An 18,023-nucleotide genomic window follows, 5' to 3' on the forward strand; every position below is an offset into this window, starting at 1 on the left:
ATAGCTAGCTATAGATACGTAATACGTAAGTAGTCGAGTTCCGGTCTAGTCTAAGGCCATGCAAAGTCAATTTGTAGTTTCTCAGGCCCTCGCGCTTGGAAATTGGCAGCTTTACAAAAAAGTTAAATATCACGTGACCTCAAATTAAAGGCACTAAAAGAAAAGAAAAGGATAAATTTGTATGGTTTTTTGGTCATGAATATAATTATGACTAAAATTAATAAGTAAAAATTATGCACTTCCGCTTATTGAGGAAGTTAGGGGTGTGTTTTCAATTAAAATTCTATGAATATCATTATTATTAAATGCCTCAATCCGCTTGCTATTTTAGGAATAATATATAGCCTGAGAAACTACAAATTGACTTTGCTTGGCCTAATATAGTGTCAAGGTGAAGGTTAGGAGCTCAGGTCAAGGGTCAAGCATAGAGGCGGCATGGCAAAGCGACAAACCGATTGGAAATGATCGATGAACCGATTGGTGTGATCGACAAACCGATTGGAAATGATCGATGAACCGATTGGTGACAATGGTGTGATTGACAAACCGATTGGAAACAGGGGCGTTTCTAGAGATTGAAGCAGGAGGGTGCTCAAAAGTACAGAAAAAAAAATGAAGCCGCGCGCATAGCGCGCGCGATTTTACGCCCCCGCATTTATTGCGGCATATCTTTCATACATCCAGCTCCTCCCCCATGCAGCCTTGCAGCAAAAAAGTACAGCACACTGCCCAAGAAAAGAGCGGCTCCTACTATTCTCCTCTAGAGCTTCTCTCTTCCATTCTAGTTCTGTTACTATGTTACTAGTCAAAGCATCTAGCTACAATAATTTTTCTGTGTATCTTCTTGTAAATGACAATATAATGTATAATGTTGTAGTTTGTAGCCCAGAGTAATCTATAGTACCGGTACTATAGCTCATAGTTCCCTGCTAAATACACTCAAATGGGATCTAATGCATGCATAGCGTGATAATAAGACGTAATTATGAGTCAGTCATCTTGTAGGATCTCCATGCACTATTCTTCTGGGGTACATCCTAGCAAACTGGTCAATCACAATGGGGATGTCCAGTCATTCTAGTGTTAGTCATTGCTTCTCAGTATCTCTCAGTGGAGCAAGAGGTGACTGAGATAGTGCAGAGGATCTATTATGCATGCAATTAGCATTACATAACAACATTGGAATGGCAATACTGATTGCACATGCTCAATTGGGCGTGGTCATGACTTGTAATCGTTGTGTCAATGAGATAGAGCTGCACAGTTAGCTAGCTAGCTACTGAGTGATACGATTAGTTTCATGGTTGTCTGGGAGGACAGGGGGGTGCTCAAGCCCCCAAAGCCCCCCATTGTACACGCCACTGGGAAATGATCGATGAACAGATTGGTGTGATCGACAAACCGATTGGCAATGATTGATGATTGACCTGCCATCCCCATTCTGTCATGCCTGAGTGGCGCTCCATATAAGCAGAGATTGAAGAGAGAGGGATATGAAACTTGATGACGTGTACATACAATCTGTGTTGCCCAAAATGGGCGTGGCACATTGTCTCTTTACTGCAAGTTCTATGTAAAATCATGTAAAATACTTTGTGGGACTGTATCTCTGGACTTGCTGCTACATATAGAACAAAGTTGATATTAAATGCAAGAGTGGACCTTTGGGAAGTGCAACAGCTCATCAACTAAGAGCCAAGAGACAGCTTGTTCGATCACTTCAACTTTTTTGACCTCTTGTACTTGTCCTGGAGCAAAATTTTGCAAAATTGTACACTAAAAATCAATTATACTTTCAGCATCAGAGCGATCTAGCCTTTGAGACAGGCACAAGTACATAGAATACATAGCTAACATTAAAACTCATCACTGAACCATCTTATGAAAACCAACTTGCTTTCTGCTACAGTCCCACAAAGGCTAGTATAGCCAATAAACCAGGGAATCTGGCGTTCTGGATTTTATTGCCACCAAATATATTTTAAAACAATCTGTGGCTAGTCAATTATATGATAATAATTCTTCAAGTGAGTCATCCAGCTTCCCATGGGCCTGTTTTGTTTTATTTACAAATTAAACCGCCATTTTTATAGCAACACGGAGTGCCTAAACTTTTTACTCTGATTTACATTGAGCACATAAGCTCACGTGACTAGTTTCATATCCCCTTCTCTTCAATCTCTGATGAGTAAGCTACAGAGTTTTTCAGGTTGCTTGCAAAAGTTGAATTGTGGAAATTTGACTCGCGTGTGTTTTGCTCACGTGCCTCAGCCTTATAAGTCAAAATTAAAGTGGGCAGGGAGTACAGGCATTGTAGCTCGATTGTAGCTAGCTAGCTGAACAACACACATTCAAAGCTTTGTACTAGACTTTAAGTTGCTAGACCCTCAGAGAAGAAGTGAGTGGGATCTTAGATCTGTAGTGTAGTATTACTTGCTGGAGAGCATAATTCACCAGCATACATACAATAATAATTGAATTGTGTGTATGCTGGAGAAATCCTATATGCTCTCCAATAATATATACTGCAATCCTAGAATCCTATAGGCTGGCTCCCAATTCTTCTGTTTTACTGCTGAGTTGAGTATTTTCTGGGGATCTGTCTTTAAAAAGTCTAGACGAACCTGTATGAATTTGACAAAATATATTACAGTGTCAGATTATCACTCCCTTCATTTGTATGAACACTGAACAACTTCTAAAATTGTGCTGTTTTTTGCTATCATTTCTCTCCCCCACCCACTCTTATAAGCTAATTAAGGCTAAGGCACGTGAGCAAAACATCACGTGAGTTAAATTTCCACAATTAATTGTTGCAAAAACTCTGAAAAACTCTGTAGCTAGCTAGTGAGCCAGCCAACAAACTATTCCATGTGGTGATCACTCAACTCCAAATAAAGATCACCATTAGGTCATTGAGATAAGAGCCATGTGCTTCCAGAGATGTGCTTCAGCTAGCCATGTGCTTTTATAGAAAAGAAGTTGAACTTTTGTCTGGATGTAGGTACCTAGTACCTAGTTTGGAGAAAAATAGAGGTGCATTCAGGGCCACAAAAAATGCTGCAGATTTCAGGTGGGAAGATCGGATTTAGCTGTTGCTACAATACTGAATTATTCTCTTTTATGTCAGATGGTGGTGTTTCGAGCAATGACTATTTGTAGACACCAAAACGACTAGAAAGAGGAGGAAAAACATAGTGTGAGCCATGCAGTATGATGTTGATGTATTTTTAAACGTTTGTTTTTATAAATACGTAGTGTCTCCCCTAGCCTCGACTCCAGCCCCTTGAATAGTGGGCCTGGTATTTACTGTTGGCGCGTGGGTGGACAATTAATTTATTATTTACCGTATTTTATCTCATTGAACGTTAAAACAGTATTTTATCTTATTGTGATAAAGAACAAAAAGGAGAGGCTACCTCTCTGTATATACTGTAGACAGAGACAGCTAAGTAAAACATCAGCTCTGTAGATTTATTCATTAACTTGAGGCTCGGATCGGATACACACTCAGGCGACAAGTTAATCTTAGTTAAACCTGTGGGTAAAAAATAAATGTGGATAAGTACAGTGGCTGTGACGTAACATAATGTGAGGACTACTTATTGATTTACACAATAGATTTACCATTGAAAGCACTATCCATTAATACACACTCAAGCAACAAGTCCCTCGGATCGGATACACACAAGTCCCTCGGATTGTAAACACATTCAGGCCACACAGTTCTCGGACCAGATACCACGTACTTACTCTGTGACCAATTTTCGGCAAATGTCACAACAATACTGCCTTCCAGAGAGAATGGCACTGAACGTCGAACAGACACACCAACACTTTGAAGATGGCTTCACTCAGAGAAACAAGAGGAGAAATCACCATCACAACACTTCTTTCAGAGAGAGGTGCACTGGTCCTGTCAAGCTTCACATCAATCAAGAAAGGGAGTGTCTGGAAAGCAGATGGACTTGCTCTGGGACTTGCCATAGCCTAGCCGGTCGGTACGGTACCCACATAAACACCAGCGTACAGACACTTCAACGCCTCCAGCTGCTTGTCTTTCAAGACTAGACCTGGTTTTCCAACACAGGATAACACGTACGCGAGAGCAGAAGAGAAGGTAGCAGCCATTACACAACTTGGACTAGATTTCTTTTTTCAATGACATCATTATAAATGAAACGGATATCAATGTTTTACAAACTAATGCGGAATAAGAATACTGATAAATATACTGCAATTTACGATTACCCAGATTCTGGGTAATTCTGGCGCATGCGTAAACAGTGTATACAGGCCGTCTTTCTCAGCGGCTTGGAATCGAGGCTATGTCTCCCCCATCTCTAGCTATAGCTCCTGTCCAGAAGTAACACCCTCGCTCGAAGAGTCTCTCAGGATAAGTTTTCTTTTTTTATGCCAATAGTACACTTATTAAGGTAGCTTCAGTGTTACGGATTCACTATAATTATTTCGGCACAAATTGTTTTCTTAGTCTAATTATTCGCATATAACTTAGGTAATTTCACAGTTTTGATTTTCTAATTAATGCTCTAAACACGAAAAATGTGTAACACACCAAATAATTTGTAAGAAATTGTTGTCCTAACCGTTGATTTCTCCCTTACAGTTGGATAGGGATCAATTGGATCTGGTCACCTATATACAAGCACTCATCACAGCCACAGGACCGTGCAGTGGGTATATACAGATCAAGATGTCTTCTCTGCCAATTCCATATGGTATGCCTACTTTGACTCAACTCTTGTGTTTTGTATAATTTTCTGTCACGCATATAGATTTTGTGTTTATGATTATCAATGCAAACATTTTTGCGAAAAGAGAGGAGGGGGTGTACTGCATGCGTGCATGGTATTTTCAATGGGTTGGAAGTCATGTAACCTATATGTTTTATGCACATGAAAGGTGGAACCAACTGGTAGAATGTCTGCTACATGAAACATGATATATTGTCTTATAGATTTCATGTGCATGAAAGGTAAAACAATTGGTAGAATGTCTGCTGCATGAAACATGATATTGTCTTATAGATTTCATGTGCATGAAAGGTAAAACAACTGGTAGAATGTCTGCTGCATGAAACATGATATTGTCTTAGAGATTTCATGTACATGAAAGGTGAAACAACTGGTAGAGTTTCTGCTGCATGAAACATGATATTGTGTAGGTGTTTCCTGTACATGCATGGGATTTAGCCCTATCTTGTACCTGTCACACAGCATGAAATTCTATGTTTCTTGTAGGCAGAAAATGTAATTGAGACACTATGTGTCATCCACATTTCTTTTAAAACCCACAGAATGAAATGTCATTTTTGGTCCAGTGCATGAAATAATCTGTAGGTTAGTTTGAGCAGGTGAGCCCCCTAGCCTCCCTGGTTCTTACGGCTATGTTAAAGGTACAGATAAAATTCAACGTGTGTTTTGTGCTCTGCGCATGGTATGTATGAGTATAGATAAACGTTTATATGGTATAAGGTTTCCCTCTCCTGTTCCATGAAAACAAGCAAAGTTAATAAGGGGTTTTCTTAGAAGTATTGTGGACAATCATAATCATTAGTGAATAAAGGAAGTCAGGGCTTGTACAAATGTACTTTGTTTATATCACTTGTTAGGACTCAGGAAACCTTGTAGAAGCAACTACCTAGAATGAAGCTAATGAGGTGTGTATTATGCGGCAACGTGGTCATTACTATATACCTGTGCATTCTTATTGGGCACCTTCCTGTGAGACTGAGTGACTGAGTGTTGTACACAATTTTATAGTGCTGATTGCTATCTTTTAAATCTGGGCTGCTGTAAATTGTATTGTGTACATCATCATGAACACCATGGAAGAGGAGTAAAGATCTATAGGTAAAGCCTGTAAACGATTAACTTCATGCATGTATGCATGCATGTGGTGCCCTAAATTAACACAAGCACAAAATAGATCACACCGACTGGTACAGCCACAGCCTAACTCTGCTTTAGCCGTAGTCTGTAGCAAATTGTGATAATTAATAATTATTGATCTCACAACCTTTTCTTTGGCATCATACTATCTAAAACATGCATTAATAGCTTTTATGGTTGGCTCCTTGGTCTTGTTTACTTTGATGGGCTCAAGAAACCTTATACCCTTATTGGATGTGTTAGTGATTTGGAACAAAGTCACTCCTACCTACATAATAGCATATGGCTCGCATACCTTGCACAGGTGTATGTATGAATTTAATGAGCTATTTAATGAGCTACAGAATTGCTACTCTGGACCATGACATAATCACGATATAAAAGTGTGCATTCGAACCATACCAATATCAAACCATAAAACATCAAAGCCAACCAATCTTGTTTTCGTGTGTGTGTGTGTGTGTGTTTCCCCACTTTGAACCAACTAATTGCATGGATACAAACATTTTCAAGCAGTTTCATCTTTATTGCTATCTAGTCAGACACATTCAGCTTGTACCATTAGCTAGGCCTCAGGAAACCTACACTCTAATGCAAGTACCTAAAATGAAGATGAAGTGTGTTATTGTCACTCCTACTTGTATTGAGTGACATGCCTCACATACCTTCCAGGAACTAGCTATCATTTATTATTGCATGTGGTAGACCTCTACAAGAAACTGTAATTTATAGCTCATCTAGTGAGTATTGTTTGTCTCACTGAATAGACAGTTAATCAGTAACTAGATCTAGCTGCTAAAATGAGACACAGAATTGCTACTCTGATCCTGACAATAATCGTAATCACATTTGTTCACAAGAAAGCATCCTGCAATACCCAAATCACAGGTAGGACGAAAAACAAATAGGCCTTAAATTTAAATTTGAATTGTCTATTGATCCTATAGATGTGACCCCATCAAGTGCTGGCAATAGATTTGTGGTCGGTTTCCCCATAAATTTTGCTCTTGCAGAACAGTTGTTCTTATTCATCACAAATCCAGAGTCAAGTGCTGTTAGCTTCACAATCACTCCAATTGATTTTAGCGGTAGTGTTTCAGCATCTTCTGCTACTGTAAACATCCCATCCAGTTTTGAAGTTGTATCTATTAATGAAAGGGACAAGGGGATCCTTGTTGAAGCTAACGGAAACATCAATGTGTATGGGCTGTCTTATGATTCAGGTTCTGCAGATGCCTATTTAGCATTACCATGTACTGTAATGGCAGTGGATGAATACGAATATTATGGAATCTCCTATGGAACCTTTTGTAGTATTATTTTGGTGGTGGCTTGTGAAAATGAAACTGTTATCAAATTCAATTCCTCAACAATAACACTCAATAGTATGGAAACCTATCAGATGGAAAGTAGTGATAATGATCTCACAGGAACAAGAATAACAAGCTCCAAACCTTTGTCTGTATTTAGCGGACATGATTGTGCTAATATTCCTCAAGGTAACCAAGCTTGTGATCACCTGGTTGAACAAGTGCCTCCGACTGTGACATGGGGCTCAAAATTCTTCGTAGCATCTCTTGAGGGTAGATCTTCTGGTGAACGTATTCGTGTTCTTAGTGCCCGAGCAGCAAGTGTAGCTGTGAATTGCAACACTAATGTATCAGTCAGTCAATTCCAGTTACAGAGTGGAGGGAGCTACCGAGAATTTGAAATACTTATTAACAGTTTCTGTAGCATTGAATCCACTTCACCAGTACTGGTCGCACAGTATGCATATGGTGGTGCGAGTGATGGCGTGGGAGACCCATTCATGATGATAATCCCTCCAATTGAGCAGTTTACAAATAACTATTTAGTCGAGAGTTTCACTAATTTCATATCCAACTATGTCACGGTGTATGTTTCTTCTGAGTTTTTTCAAACTGAACAGATATTATTAGACAATTCCATTGTTACTGGGTGGCAGAATGTTGTCTGTTCAAATGGAGAAGTTTGTGGCCACATAAGTAGAACAAATGTGTCTACTGGAGCTCATTCTATCCGCCATCAAAACAGCTCAGCCGTTTTAGGTGTTTCAGTGTACGGATTCAACTCTCTTAACTCTCATGGTTACCCTGGAGGCATGAGGTTGTCTCCCATACAATGTAACTGTGGTCAAAATTCTATTTGTTTGAATAACATGGGACAGTTTAATTGTAGCTGCTTGATTGGATTTGGTGCTAAATTGACTGGAACTGATGGATTCACCTGTAATGGTAAGTTGAGTGTTTCTATAGTAATAGAAGAGGTCATGTCACTGTTTCTTTCTTTTCATTGCAGCCATAACTTGTCCTCTCTCGACTGATCCTACCAATGGCTCTGTGACATACAGTGCCACTGCTGATGAAAACAACACCTATGCCTTTGATGTGGTAGTTACTTACAGCTGTTTCGCTGGATTTTCTCTTGTCGGCGACAATACAAGGAACTGCACTGGAGATGGCAGTAGCACTACTGGTGCTTTTGCTGGTATAGCTCCAATCTGTGCAGGTAGGAACTTACACAATATTTCAGGAGTTGTTATATTATAGGCTTCTCTACTACAGCTATAACATGCCCACCACTTTCCAATCTAACCAATGGCTCTCTGTCTTATTCGAATGTGCCTGGTCAAAACAACAGCTATGCTTTCAATGTAATGGCTACCTACAGTTGCGATACTGGATTTTCACTAGTTGATAACAACACAAGGACTTGCACTGGAGATGGAAGTAGCACTAATGGTTCTTTTGATGGAGAATCACCAACTTGTGAAGGTGAGTCCATGAAAAATGCTAAACTGTGCTCTAATATTCTATAACAGTCATTACCTGCCCTCCCCTGAGTGATCCTTCCAATGGCTCTGTGGTTTACAACAGTGATTTAGAATTTGGATCGCAAGCGATCTACAATTGTAACACTGGGTTTTTTCTAGTTGGTAATACGACCAGGACTTGTAGTGGAGATAGCAGTAACACTACTGGTTATTTTGATGGAGAAGCACCAACTTGTGAAGGTGAGCGTATGAAAAAAGTTTAAACCGTATAATTATAATATATACAGTCATTACCTGCCCTCCCCTGAATGATCCATCCAATGGCTCTGTGGTTTACAACATTGATTTAGAGTTTGGAACACCAGCAATGTACAGTTGTGACAATGGATTTTCTTTGGTTGGTAATACGACCAGGACTTGTACTGGAGATGGCAGTAGTATTACTGGTTCTTTTGATGGAGAAGCACCAACTTGTGAAGGTGAGTGTCCATGCATGCAGTTAATTACATTCTGCAATAAATAGCATGTGTCTTGTGACTCAAGGTGCACTCCATCATTCCATATGCAGCCATAACCTGCCTTGCCCTAAGTGACCCTATGAACGGCCATGTAGACTATGAAGGTATTTCTGCTAATAACAACCAATTCCAAATTCCTTTTGGTACGATGGTCACCTACACTTGTGTCATTGGGTTTGCTCTGATTGGTAATGACATAAGATTTTGCACTGGAGATGGTAGTAGCACTACTGGTGCATTTAGTGGAATTGATCCAACTTGTGAACGTAAGTGACACCAACATGTTTTGTTTTAGCTTACACTAATTTTCCTATGTAGCCATAACCTGTCCTCCTTTGATGAGCCCAACCAATGGCACTGTGTCCTACGGCGGAGTTGCTACTGATGTAAATGGCAACTTATCGTTCAATGTAATGGCTACCTACAGTTGTGACACTGGGTTTTCTCTGGTTGATAACAGCTCAAGGATTTGCACTGGAGATGGGATGAGTGTCAACGGTGGTTTTAATGGAACAGCTCCAACTTGTGACCGTGAGTGCTCTTCACACACTTAACTTGCAACTGTAAACCCTCTCCTCTCTCCAACTGTCTACAGCTATAACCTGCCCTGCTGTGGCAGCGTCGAGTAGTGGCAGTATTGACTTTGGTGGAGCCTCATCTGATGGAAACAGCAACTATGCCTTTGATGTGGTAGCTAATTACAATTGTGATAATGGATTTTCTCTGGTTGGTAATAGCTCGAGAACGTGTACTGGAGACGGCAGTAGCACTACTGGTGCTTTCGATGGAGCAGCTCCAACTTGTGAACGTAAGTGCATATGCTTCTGTTATTGGACATTTTTAACTCCCCTAACAATCCACCCCCACCAGCTATAACTTGCCCTGGTGTGCCCATACCAAACAACGGTACTATTGACTTTGGTGGCGCCTCACGTGATGAAAATGGCACCTATATTTTTGCTGTGGTGGCTACCTACAGTTGTGATACTGGGTTTTCTCTTGTCGGGAATAACACAAGAACTTGCACCGGAGATGGCAGTAGCACTACTGGTGTTTTTGATGGTATAGCTCCAATCTGTGCAGGTAGGAACTTACACAATATTTCAGGAGTTGTATATTATAGGCTTCTCTGCTACAGCTATAACATGCCCACCACTTTCCAATCTAACCAACGGCTCTCTGTCTTATTCGAATGTGCCTGGTCAAAACAACAGCTATGCTTTCAATGTCAAGGTTACCTACAGTTGTGATACTGGATTTTCACTAGTTGACAACAACACAAGGACTTGCACTGGAGATGGAAGTAGCACCACTGGTTCTTTTAATGGAGAAGCACCAACTTGTGAAGGTGAGTTAATGAAAACGCTAAACTGTATACTCTATTTATAATTATATATACAGTTATTACCTGCCCTCCTCTGAACGATCCTTCCAACGGCACTGTGACTTACAATGTTGACAGTGATAATTTAGAGTTTGGAACACAGGCAATATACAGTTGTGACAATGGATTTTCTCTGGTTGGTAATACGACTAGGACTTGTACTGGAGATGGCAGTAGCACTACTGGTGCTTTTGATGGAGCAGCTCCAACTTGTGAACGTAAGTGCATATGTTTCTGTTATTGGACATTTTTAACTCCCCTAACAATCCACTCCCACCAGCCATAACTTGCCCTGGTGTGCCCATACCAAACAACGGTACTATTGACTTTGGTGGCGCCTCACGTGATGAAAATGGCACCTATATTTTTGCTGTGGTGGCTACCTACAGTTGTGACACTGGGTTTTCTCTTGTCGGGGATAACACAAGAACTTGCACCGGAGATGGCAGTAGCACTACTGGTGTTTTTGATGGTATAGCTACAATCTGTGCAGGTAGGAACTTACACAATATTCGAGGAGTTGTATATTATAGGCTCTTCTCTACTACAGCTATAACATGCCCACCACTTTCCAATCTAACCAACGGCTCTGTTTCTTATTCGAATGTGCCTGGTCAAAACAACAGCTATGCTTTCAATGTCGAGGCTACCTACAGTTGTGATACTGGGTTTTCACTAGTTGACAACAACACAAGGACTTGCACTGGAGATGGAAGTAGCACCACTGGTTCTTTTAATGGAGAAGCACCAACTTGTGAAGGTGAGTTAATGAAAACGCTAAACTGTATATATACTCTATTTATAATTATATACAGTTATTACCTGCCCTCCTCTGAACGATCCTTGCAACGGGACTGTGACTTACAATGTTGACAGTGATAATTTAGAGTTTGGAACGCAGGCAATATACAGTTGTGACAATGGATTTTCTCTGGTTGGTAATACGACCAGGACTTGTACTGGAGATGGCAGTATCACTACTGGTTCTTTTGATGAAGAAGCACCAACTTGTGAAAGTGAGTATCCAGTTAACATTCTGCATAAATATTGTGTGTGTCTTTGTGACTCAAGGTGCACTCTATCATTCCATGCAGCCATAATTTGCCCTGCTCTAAGTGACCCAATAAATGGTAAAATAGAGTATGATGGTGGAGATACATCTACTAACAACAACCAACTCCAAATTCCTTTCGATACGATGGCCACCTACACTTGTGTCATTGGTTTTGCTCTGATTGGTAATGACATAAGAACATGTACTGGAGATGGCAGTAGCACTACTGGTGCATTTAGTGGAATTGATCCAACTTGTGAACGTGAGTGAGACCAAATAATTATGTTTGTTTCAGCTTACTAACCTAAATTTAATTATGCAGCCATAACCTGTCCTCCTTTGATTAGCCCAACTAATGGCACTGTGTCTTATGGTGGAGTTGCTACTGATGTAAATGGCAACTTTACGTTCAATGTAATGGCTACCTACAGTTGTGACACTGGGTTTGCTCTGGTTGATAACAGCTCAAGGATTTGCACTGGAGATGGGATGAGTGTCAATGGTGGCTTTAATGGAACAGCTCCAACTTGTGACCGTGAGTGTACTCTTCACACACTTAATTTGCAACTATTAACCCTCTCCTCTCCAACTGTCTACAGCTATAACCTGCCCTGCTGTGGCAGCGCCGAGTAATGGCAGTATTGACTTTGGTGGAGCCTCATCTGATGGAAACAGCAACTATGCCTTTGATGTGGTAGCTAATTACAATTGTGATAATGGATTTTCTCTGGTTGGTAATAGCTCGAGGACGTGTACTGGACTTGGCAGTAGCACTACTGGTGCTTTTGATGGAGCAGCTCCATCTTGTGAACGTAAGTGCATATGCTTCTGTTATTGGACATTTTAACTCCCCTCCTATTCCACCCCACCCACCAGCCATAACTTGCCCTGGTGTGCTCATACCGAACAACGGCAATATTGACTTTGGTGGCGCCTCACTTGATGAAAATGGCACATATATTTTTGCTGTGGTGGCTACCTACAGTTGTGACACTGGGTTTTATCTGGTTGGTAACGACTCACGGACTTGCACTGGAGATGGCAGCAGTATTATTGGTACTTTTGATGGGTCGGCTTCAACTTGTCAGCGTGAGTTACATGCATGGCTTTAAATTACATGCCGAATCACATGCACCTATTCTTTTTCAAAAGTTATCACCTGCCCTCCGTTGACTATTCCTTATAATGGTGCTGTGACATACAATTCTACTGCTGATGAAAACGGCAACTATGATTTTTATGTGATGGCTACCTACAATTGTGACACTGGCTTTTTTCTGGTTGGTGACAACTCAACAACTTGCACTGGAAACGGCAGTAGCATTACTGGTACCTTCGATGGCCTAGTTCCTATCTGTGAAGGTAAGCTATAATAACAATTTTAGGGACTCAATTTGAATAAGCATTTCTGCTACATACAGCTATAACATGCCCACCACTTTCCAATCTATCCAACGGCTCTCTGTCTTATTCGAATGTGCCTGATCAAAACAACAGCTATGCTTTCAATGTAATGGCTACCTACAGCTGCAACTCTGGGTTTTCTCTGGTTGGTAACAAGACAAGGAATTGCTCTGGAGATGGCAGTAGTACTACTGGTTCATTTGATGCCTCTGCTCCAACTTGCAAAGGTAAATACTATAATACTTCTGTGTTTGGAAACAAACTAATTTTTCAGCAATAACATGTTCTCCGATTGCCGACCCAATTAATGGGACTGTAATCTATTCTTCTGACGTTGATGGTTTGGGAAATTATGCCTTCAATGTGACGGCTAACCACAGTTGTGACACTGGCTTTGATCTGGTTGGTAACAATCCAAGGACTTGCAATGGAGATGGAAGTAGCATTACCGGTGCATTTGATGGAGAGGATCTGAAATGTGAAGGTGCAAACAGTATGAGTGTGTACAGATTATAATGACAATAAGGCAAACCCTACATAATTCCTTTAACGACCAAAAAAACATTGATACAATTTTAAGTACTCCATAATTATAGGCTCTCGTAAGTAATGAAAAACAATGAATTTGTGTTTTTACTCATGCACAGTTTTAGTTGCCTCTTCTGCATCACTTATCCTCGGTGTTGTCATACCTGTTGTGAGTGTGGTGGCTGTACTAGCTCTAGTTGTGCTGGGTGGAGCTGTCTATGGATATATTCAAGTGATAAGCCATCTGTTGAAGTTAAAAAAGCCTGAAACTGGGACTGCTAAACTACTGTAATCTTTAATGGTTTTCAGTCTGTGCAAAACTAATAATTATCACTGTCAACAGTACGTCATTTATATTTAAGTAGATAGAGGTCTTTGGGTATGAAACACTAACTTATCGTTTAATTTGTGATTCTATAATGCTCTATACCAATGAGCTCAATTTTATGTTGGTTTCGATCGAGATAAAAAAAATTTTTCATATACGTCTTGTCCACGTCCACTGACAACACTATAAGTCTGTAGTCTGTATGGATGTCATTAATTTCACATTTTAAAGAATTTATTACCAGCAAAATGTGCTAAACAGTGCAAAATCTAGACCTGTGAACACCTTGAACACTAATGTGCACTTACAACTAGATCTAGCTATAATTATATAAAAGTAGGGAGCATTGATATTGTGGCGTAAGAAGATTGACAAAGGGGAGCTTTTACATGCATGCATGGCCTTGGAGGGGGAGCTGAGACATATGCACCACGAAATTATCTAAGCATAAGCATTGCAAGATTACTAGTCACCAAAAATAAAAGCCTAGGGGACTCCAGCACTCTGCTTCTGACTGGTCTAAGCATATTATTATAGATAGAACTCTTCCTTTTCTATCTGTGGTCTAAGTCAGTGACAATGCAGTTAAATGAGCTATATAATACTACTTTAGGCCACTCCAAGTGATACTCTGGTTTCTGGTCCACCGCCCGCATCAGATTTTATTCTTGGATTTCTATCTCATTATTGGATTTCTATCTCATTATTTCTACTACGCATGCGCAGAATGGTCATGCGGTACAAAAATAGTGTGATAATGATATTCATTTGCAAAATAATGAGATTCATAAGGTGAAATTGATAATGACATAATGAGAAAAGCCGCCCGCCCGCATGCAATTAGAAAAACTTCAGGACCAGAAACCAGAGTGTCACTTGGAGTGGCCTTAACTATGGACTCATAATTATAATTATACATTTGCTCACAAGAATGTGTAATACCCAAATCACAAGTAGAATTCTTGAATTGTCCATTGCTTCATCTTATAGATGTGAAGTGCTGGCAACAACTCTCTCGTTGACTTCCCTAGTTAGTGGTCAATTGCAATGGGATAAAATTTCTTATTCATCCACAAACCTAAAGTTAAGTAATATTTTCCCGGTCACAATTGATCGTGGGAGCATTTCAATCATCCAGTTTTTGGGGGGATCTTTGTTGAAGCTGATGTAAATGAAAGCACTGCAGGTGCTGATGCCTCGGTGGAGATGCCAAAGCTACATAACATAAAGCTACTAATAGCATTTATACGCATGACATGTTGAACTTAATTGCTGCATGCAAACTCAAGGAGTGGGTAATGATCAACCTTGATTGTTGTTAAAAACGATCGATGCCAAAAGTTCAAGTCTAAAATTAATTAGGCTGCATGCATTAGCAGAGCCTTGCAGTTCTCTTCTCACTCTTGCAGTTACCAATAGCTAGCGTTCTAGTACAGAGTTTACTACTAAGTAGAATAGCAACACTCAGTAAACAAATTTGGCTACGTGCTCTTCTGAAAAGGCTGCAATGGCATTCCAAGTAAGCAAAACTAGGCATAACTCGAGAACGAAGCATTATTTTGCAAATCCACGAATTAAAATCCAAGTAAACATGACTAGAAGCCTATAGAAACTCTTACTTGCACTTGATTCATCCTTGAGCAGCTGTAGCAGTCTACACACACATACAGACACACATGCACACACACACACAGACACACAAACACACTACCGTATACCTCGCTTGCGCATGCGCACTGAGGCATAATTATAAGATCAAGGATGTATACTATTTTCTGCGGACATGTTACAGTGTATATACTATGATGGCAGTGGATGAACGAATTATTATGGAGTCTCGTATGATGCCGGGATCATTGGTATAATCTCCTATGTATACCCTTTTGTAGTGTTATTTTGTTGGTGGCTTGTGAAAATGAAACTGTTGTCAAATTCAATTCTTCCTCAACAATAGTATGGAAACGTATCAGTTTGAAGGGATGTGATGATCTCACACGAATAAGAATAACTATAGCTCCAAACCTTTGTCTGTGTTTAGTGGATCTGATTGTGCTAATGTTTCTCGAGATATAAACTACTGTGACCACGTGGTTGAACAAGTCTTTCCGACTGTGACATGCATGGGGTTCAAAATTTCTCGTACCATCTCTCGAGGGTAGATCTTCTGGTGAACGTATTCGTGTTCTTAGTGCCCGAGCATGCAATTGTGAACTGCAACACTGACATATCAGTCAGTGAATTCCAGTTACAGAGTAGAGGGAGCTTTAGAGAATTTGAAGTTGAAAGTTTCTGTTGCATTGAATCCACTTCTCCAGTACTGGTCGCCCAGTATGCATATGGTGGTACGAGTGATGGCGTGGAAGACCCATGCATCCATGATGATAATCCCTCCAATTGAGCAGTTTACAAATAACTATTTAGTCGAGAATTTCACTAATTTCTCATCCAACTATGTCACGACGTTCAGACAATTCTGTAGTTACTGGATGGCAGAAAGTTGTCTGTTCAAATGGAGAAGTTTGTGGCCTCATAAGTAGAACAAAATATGTTTACTGGAGATCATTCTGTTCGCCATTAAAACAACTCAGCTGTTCTAGGTGTTTCGGTGTACAGATTCGCTATACAGCCAGTTCTAGTTACCCTGGAGGCATGAGATTATCTCCCATACAATGCAACTGTGCATGGTCAAAAATCTATTTGTTTAAATAACATGAGACAGTTTAATTGTAGCTGCGCTAGCTTGAATGGATTTGGTGCTAAACAGATGGATTCACCTGTAATGGTAAGTTGAGTGTTTAAGTTTATATAGATGTATATCAAGTAGAACAAATATACGTGGTAGCAGCCACCTAGTTTCTACTGCACTCTATAGTAAGAGCTATCTTTTGGGTTTACAGATAAAAGACACTAGTCTATCAGTATGTGTGTGAAGAGCACTCTTGTACGATCTCAAGTTGCATGTAGCTGTTTCATTAAAGCCACCATTCACAAAAAATAAAATGACCACGTGCAGTAAGCATACAAATCACGTTTGTTAGCATTAAAGTTGCTGTGATCAGAGCTAGAATGAGTTCACACCAAATATCAACCTTTTCTTCAAGTTTTAATCTCACTAAGAGTTTTCTTTTAATACCATGTTGCTTTCTACAACTTGGTATTGGAGGCTGTATTTAACTATGGGTGAGTGTAAGTCATACCTATAGATAGTAACCATGGTAATGGTGGAAGGGATCAATACATTTTGAAGATGCGTGAACAGTTATTCAAGTTACAAGAAATGATAGAGTAAGTCGCCTAACCTTGTCAGACATCAATGCATCATAAAAGTGTGTAATGCACGAACAAAACAAATCAATTATTGCACACTCTATAATAGATGGCTGTAACCAGTATATATACATCTATTTTACTGCTAAAAATCTTTCTCCTTCATTGAAGAGAAACGAGAGTTCTCTGATACAGCGTAGATACAAGATGCAGTTTCTATCACCTTCACAACAGCCTTGTGGTGGAAACCTTGGTGGGCAGCCGCGTGAACTTCTTCATGCACAGGCAGGACACAATGAGCTTCACATAGCACACAGCGCTTAGCACATCGCGCATGACCCATTGAAAATTGTTACATAGCTATAGCGCATATATAGCACATCACACATGGCGTATCGGACATCTTCGCATATAGCGCATATAGCACTTAGCACATAATCTGAGTTGTAAACACAAACACATGGCAAGTTGTATATATGCAGCTAGAAGTCTAGCTATAGATCTAGTTTTTACTGTGTATACGTCTTTCTCCCTCCTTCGGCGCATAGTACATCACACGTGGCGTATTGGAAATCTTTGCATATAGTGCATAGCACATAGCGCGACCTTCTGTTAGAGTGTACAATTAGTCTTGTGCATTACACAACCTTTTACTGACGCACTTTGATGTCTGACAGAGTTCGGCAACTTACTCTAAGTAAGTTTTGTTTATCTTATCAGTGTGAGTTACATGGCTATAAGTTCTGTAGTATAACTGAATCACCTCATTCGTATTTTTCAAAAGCTATCATCTGCCCTCCCTTGACTATTTCTTTTAATGGTTTTGTGACGCAC

At 40.1% G+C, this 18,023-nt stretch overlaps 1 protein-coding gene and 1 long non-coding RNA gene across 3 annotated transcripts; both read left to right on the plus strand.

Annotated features, from left to right (window-relative positions):
• Window positions 1-824: 824 nt before the first annotated feature.
• On the plus strand, window positions 825-4,826 carry LOC135342209 (uncharacterized). Of its 2 annotated transcripts, XR_010396788.1 has the most exons (3): window positions 2,834-3,073; window positions 3,131-3,199; window positions 4,628-4,826. It is a non-coding gene; the product is annotated as an uncharacterized LOC135342209 (long non-coding RNA). The 2 variants fall into 2 exon arrangements; XR_010396785.1 differs by having other exon boundaries at window positions 825-3,073; window positions 3,131-4,826.
• A 1,725-nt stretch (window positions 4,827-6,551) lies between these two features.
• On the plus strand, window positions 6,552-14,092 carry LOC135342192 (sushi, von Willebrand factor type A, EGF and pentraxin domain-containing protein 1-like). The gene is made up of 23 exons (XM_064538881.1): window positions 6,552-6,800; window positions 6,860-8,167; window positions 8,232-8,441; window positions 8,498-8,707; window positions 8,755-8,946; window positions 8,994-9,185; window positions 9,275-9,490; window positions 9,543-9,755; window positions 9,820-10,032; window positions 10,095-10,307; window positions 10,363-10,572; window positions 10,626-10,826; window positions 10,889-11,101; window positions 11,159-11,368; window positions 11,424-11,624; window positions 11,703-11,924; window positions 11,985-12,197; window positions 12,262-12,474; window positions 12,539-12,751; window positions 12,815-13,024; window positions 13,084-13,293; window positions 13,341-13,550; window positions 13,714-14,092. Exons 1-23 carry the CDS (start codon window positions 6,713-6,715, stop codon window positions 13,884-13,886), a joined length of 5,754 nt encoding a protein of 1,917 aa, XP_064394951.1. The 5' UTR covers window positions 6,552-6,712; the 3' UTR covers window positions 13,887-14,092.
• Window positions 14,093-18,023: the final 3,931 nt, after the last annotated feature.

Source organism: Halichondria panicea, chromosome 1, assembly GCF_963675165.1.
Source record: "Halichondria panicea chromosome 1, odHalPani1.1, whole genome shotgun sequence".
Taxonomy (NCBI): Eukaryota; Metazoa; Porifera; class Demospongiae; order Suberitida; family Halichondriidae; genus Halichondria; species Halichondria panicea.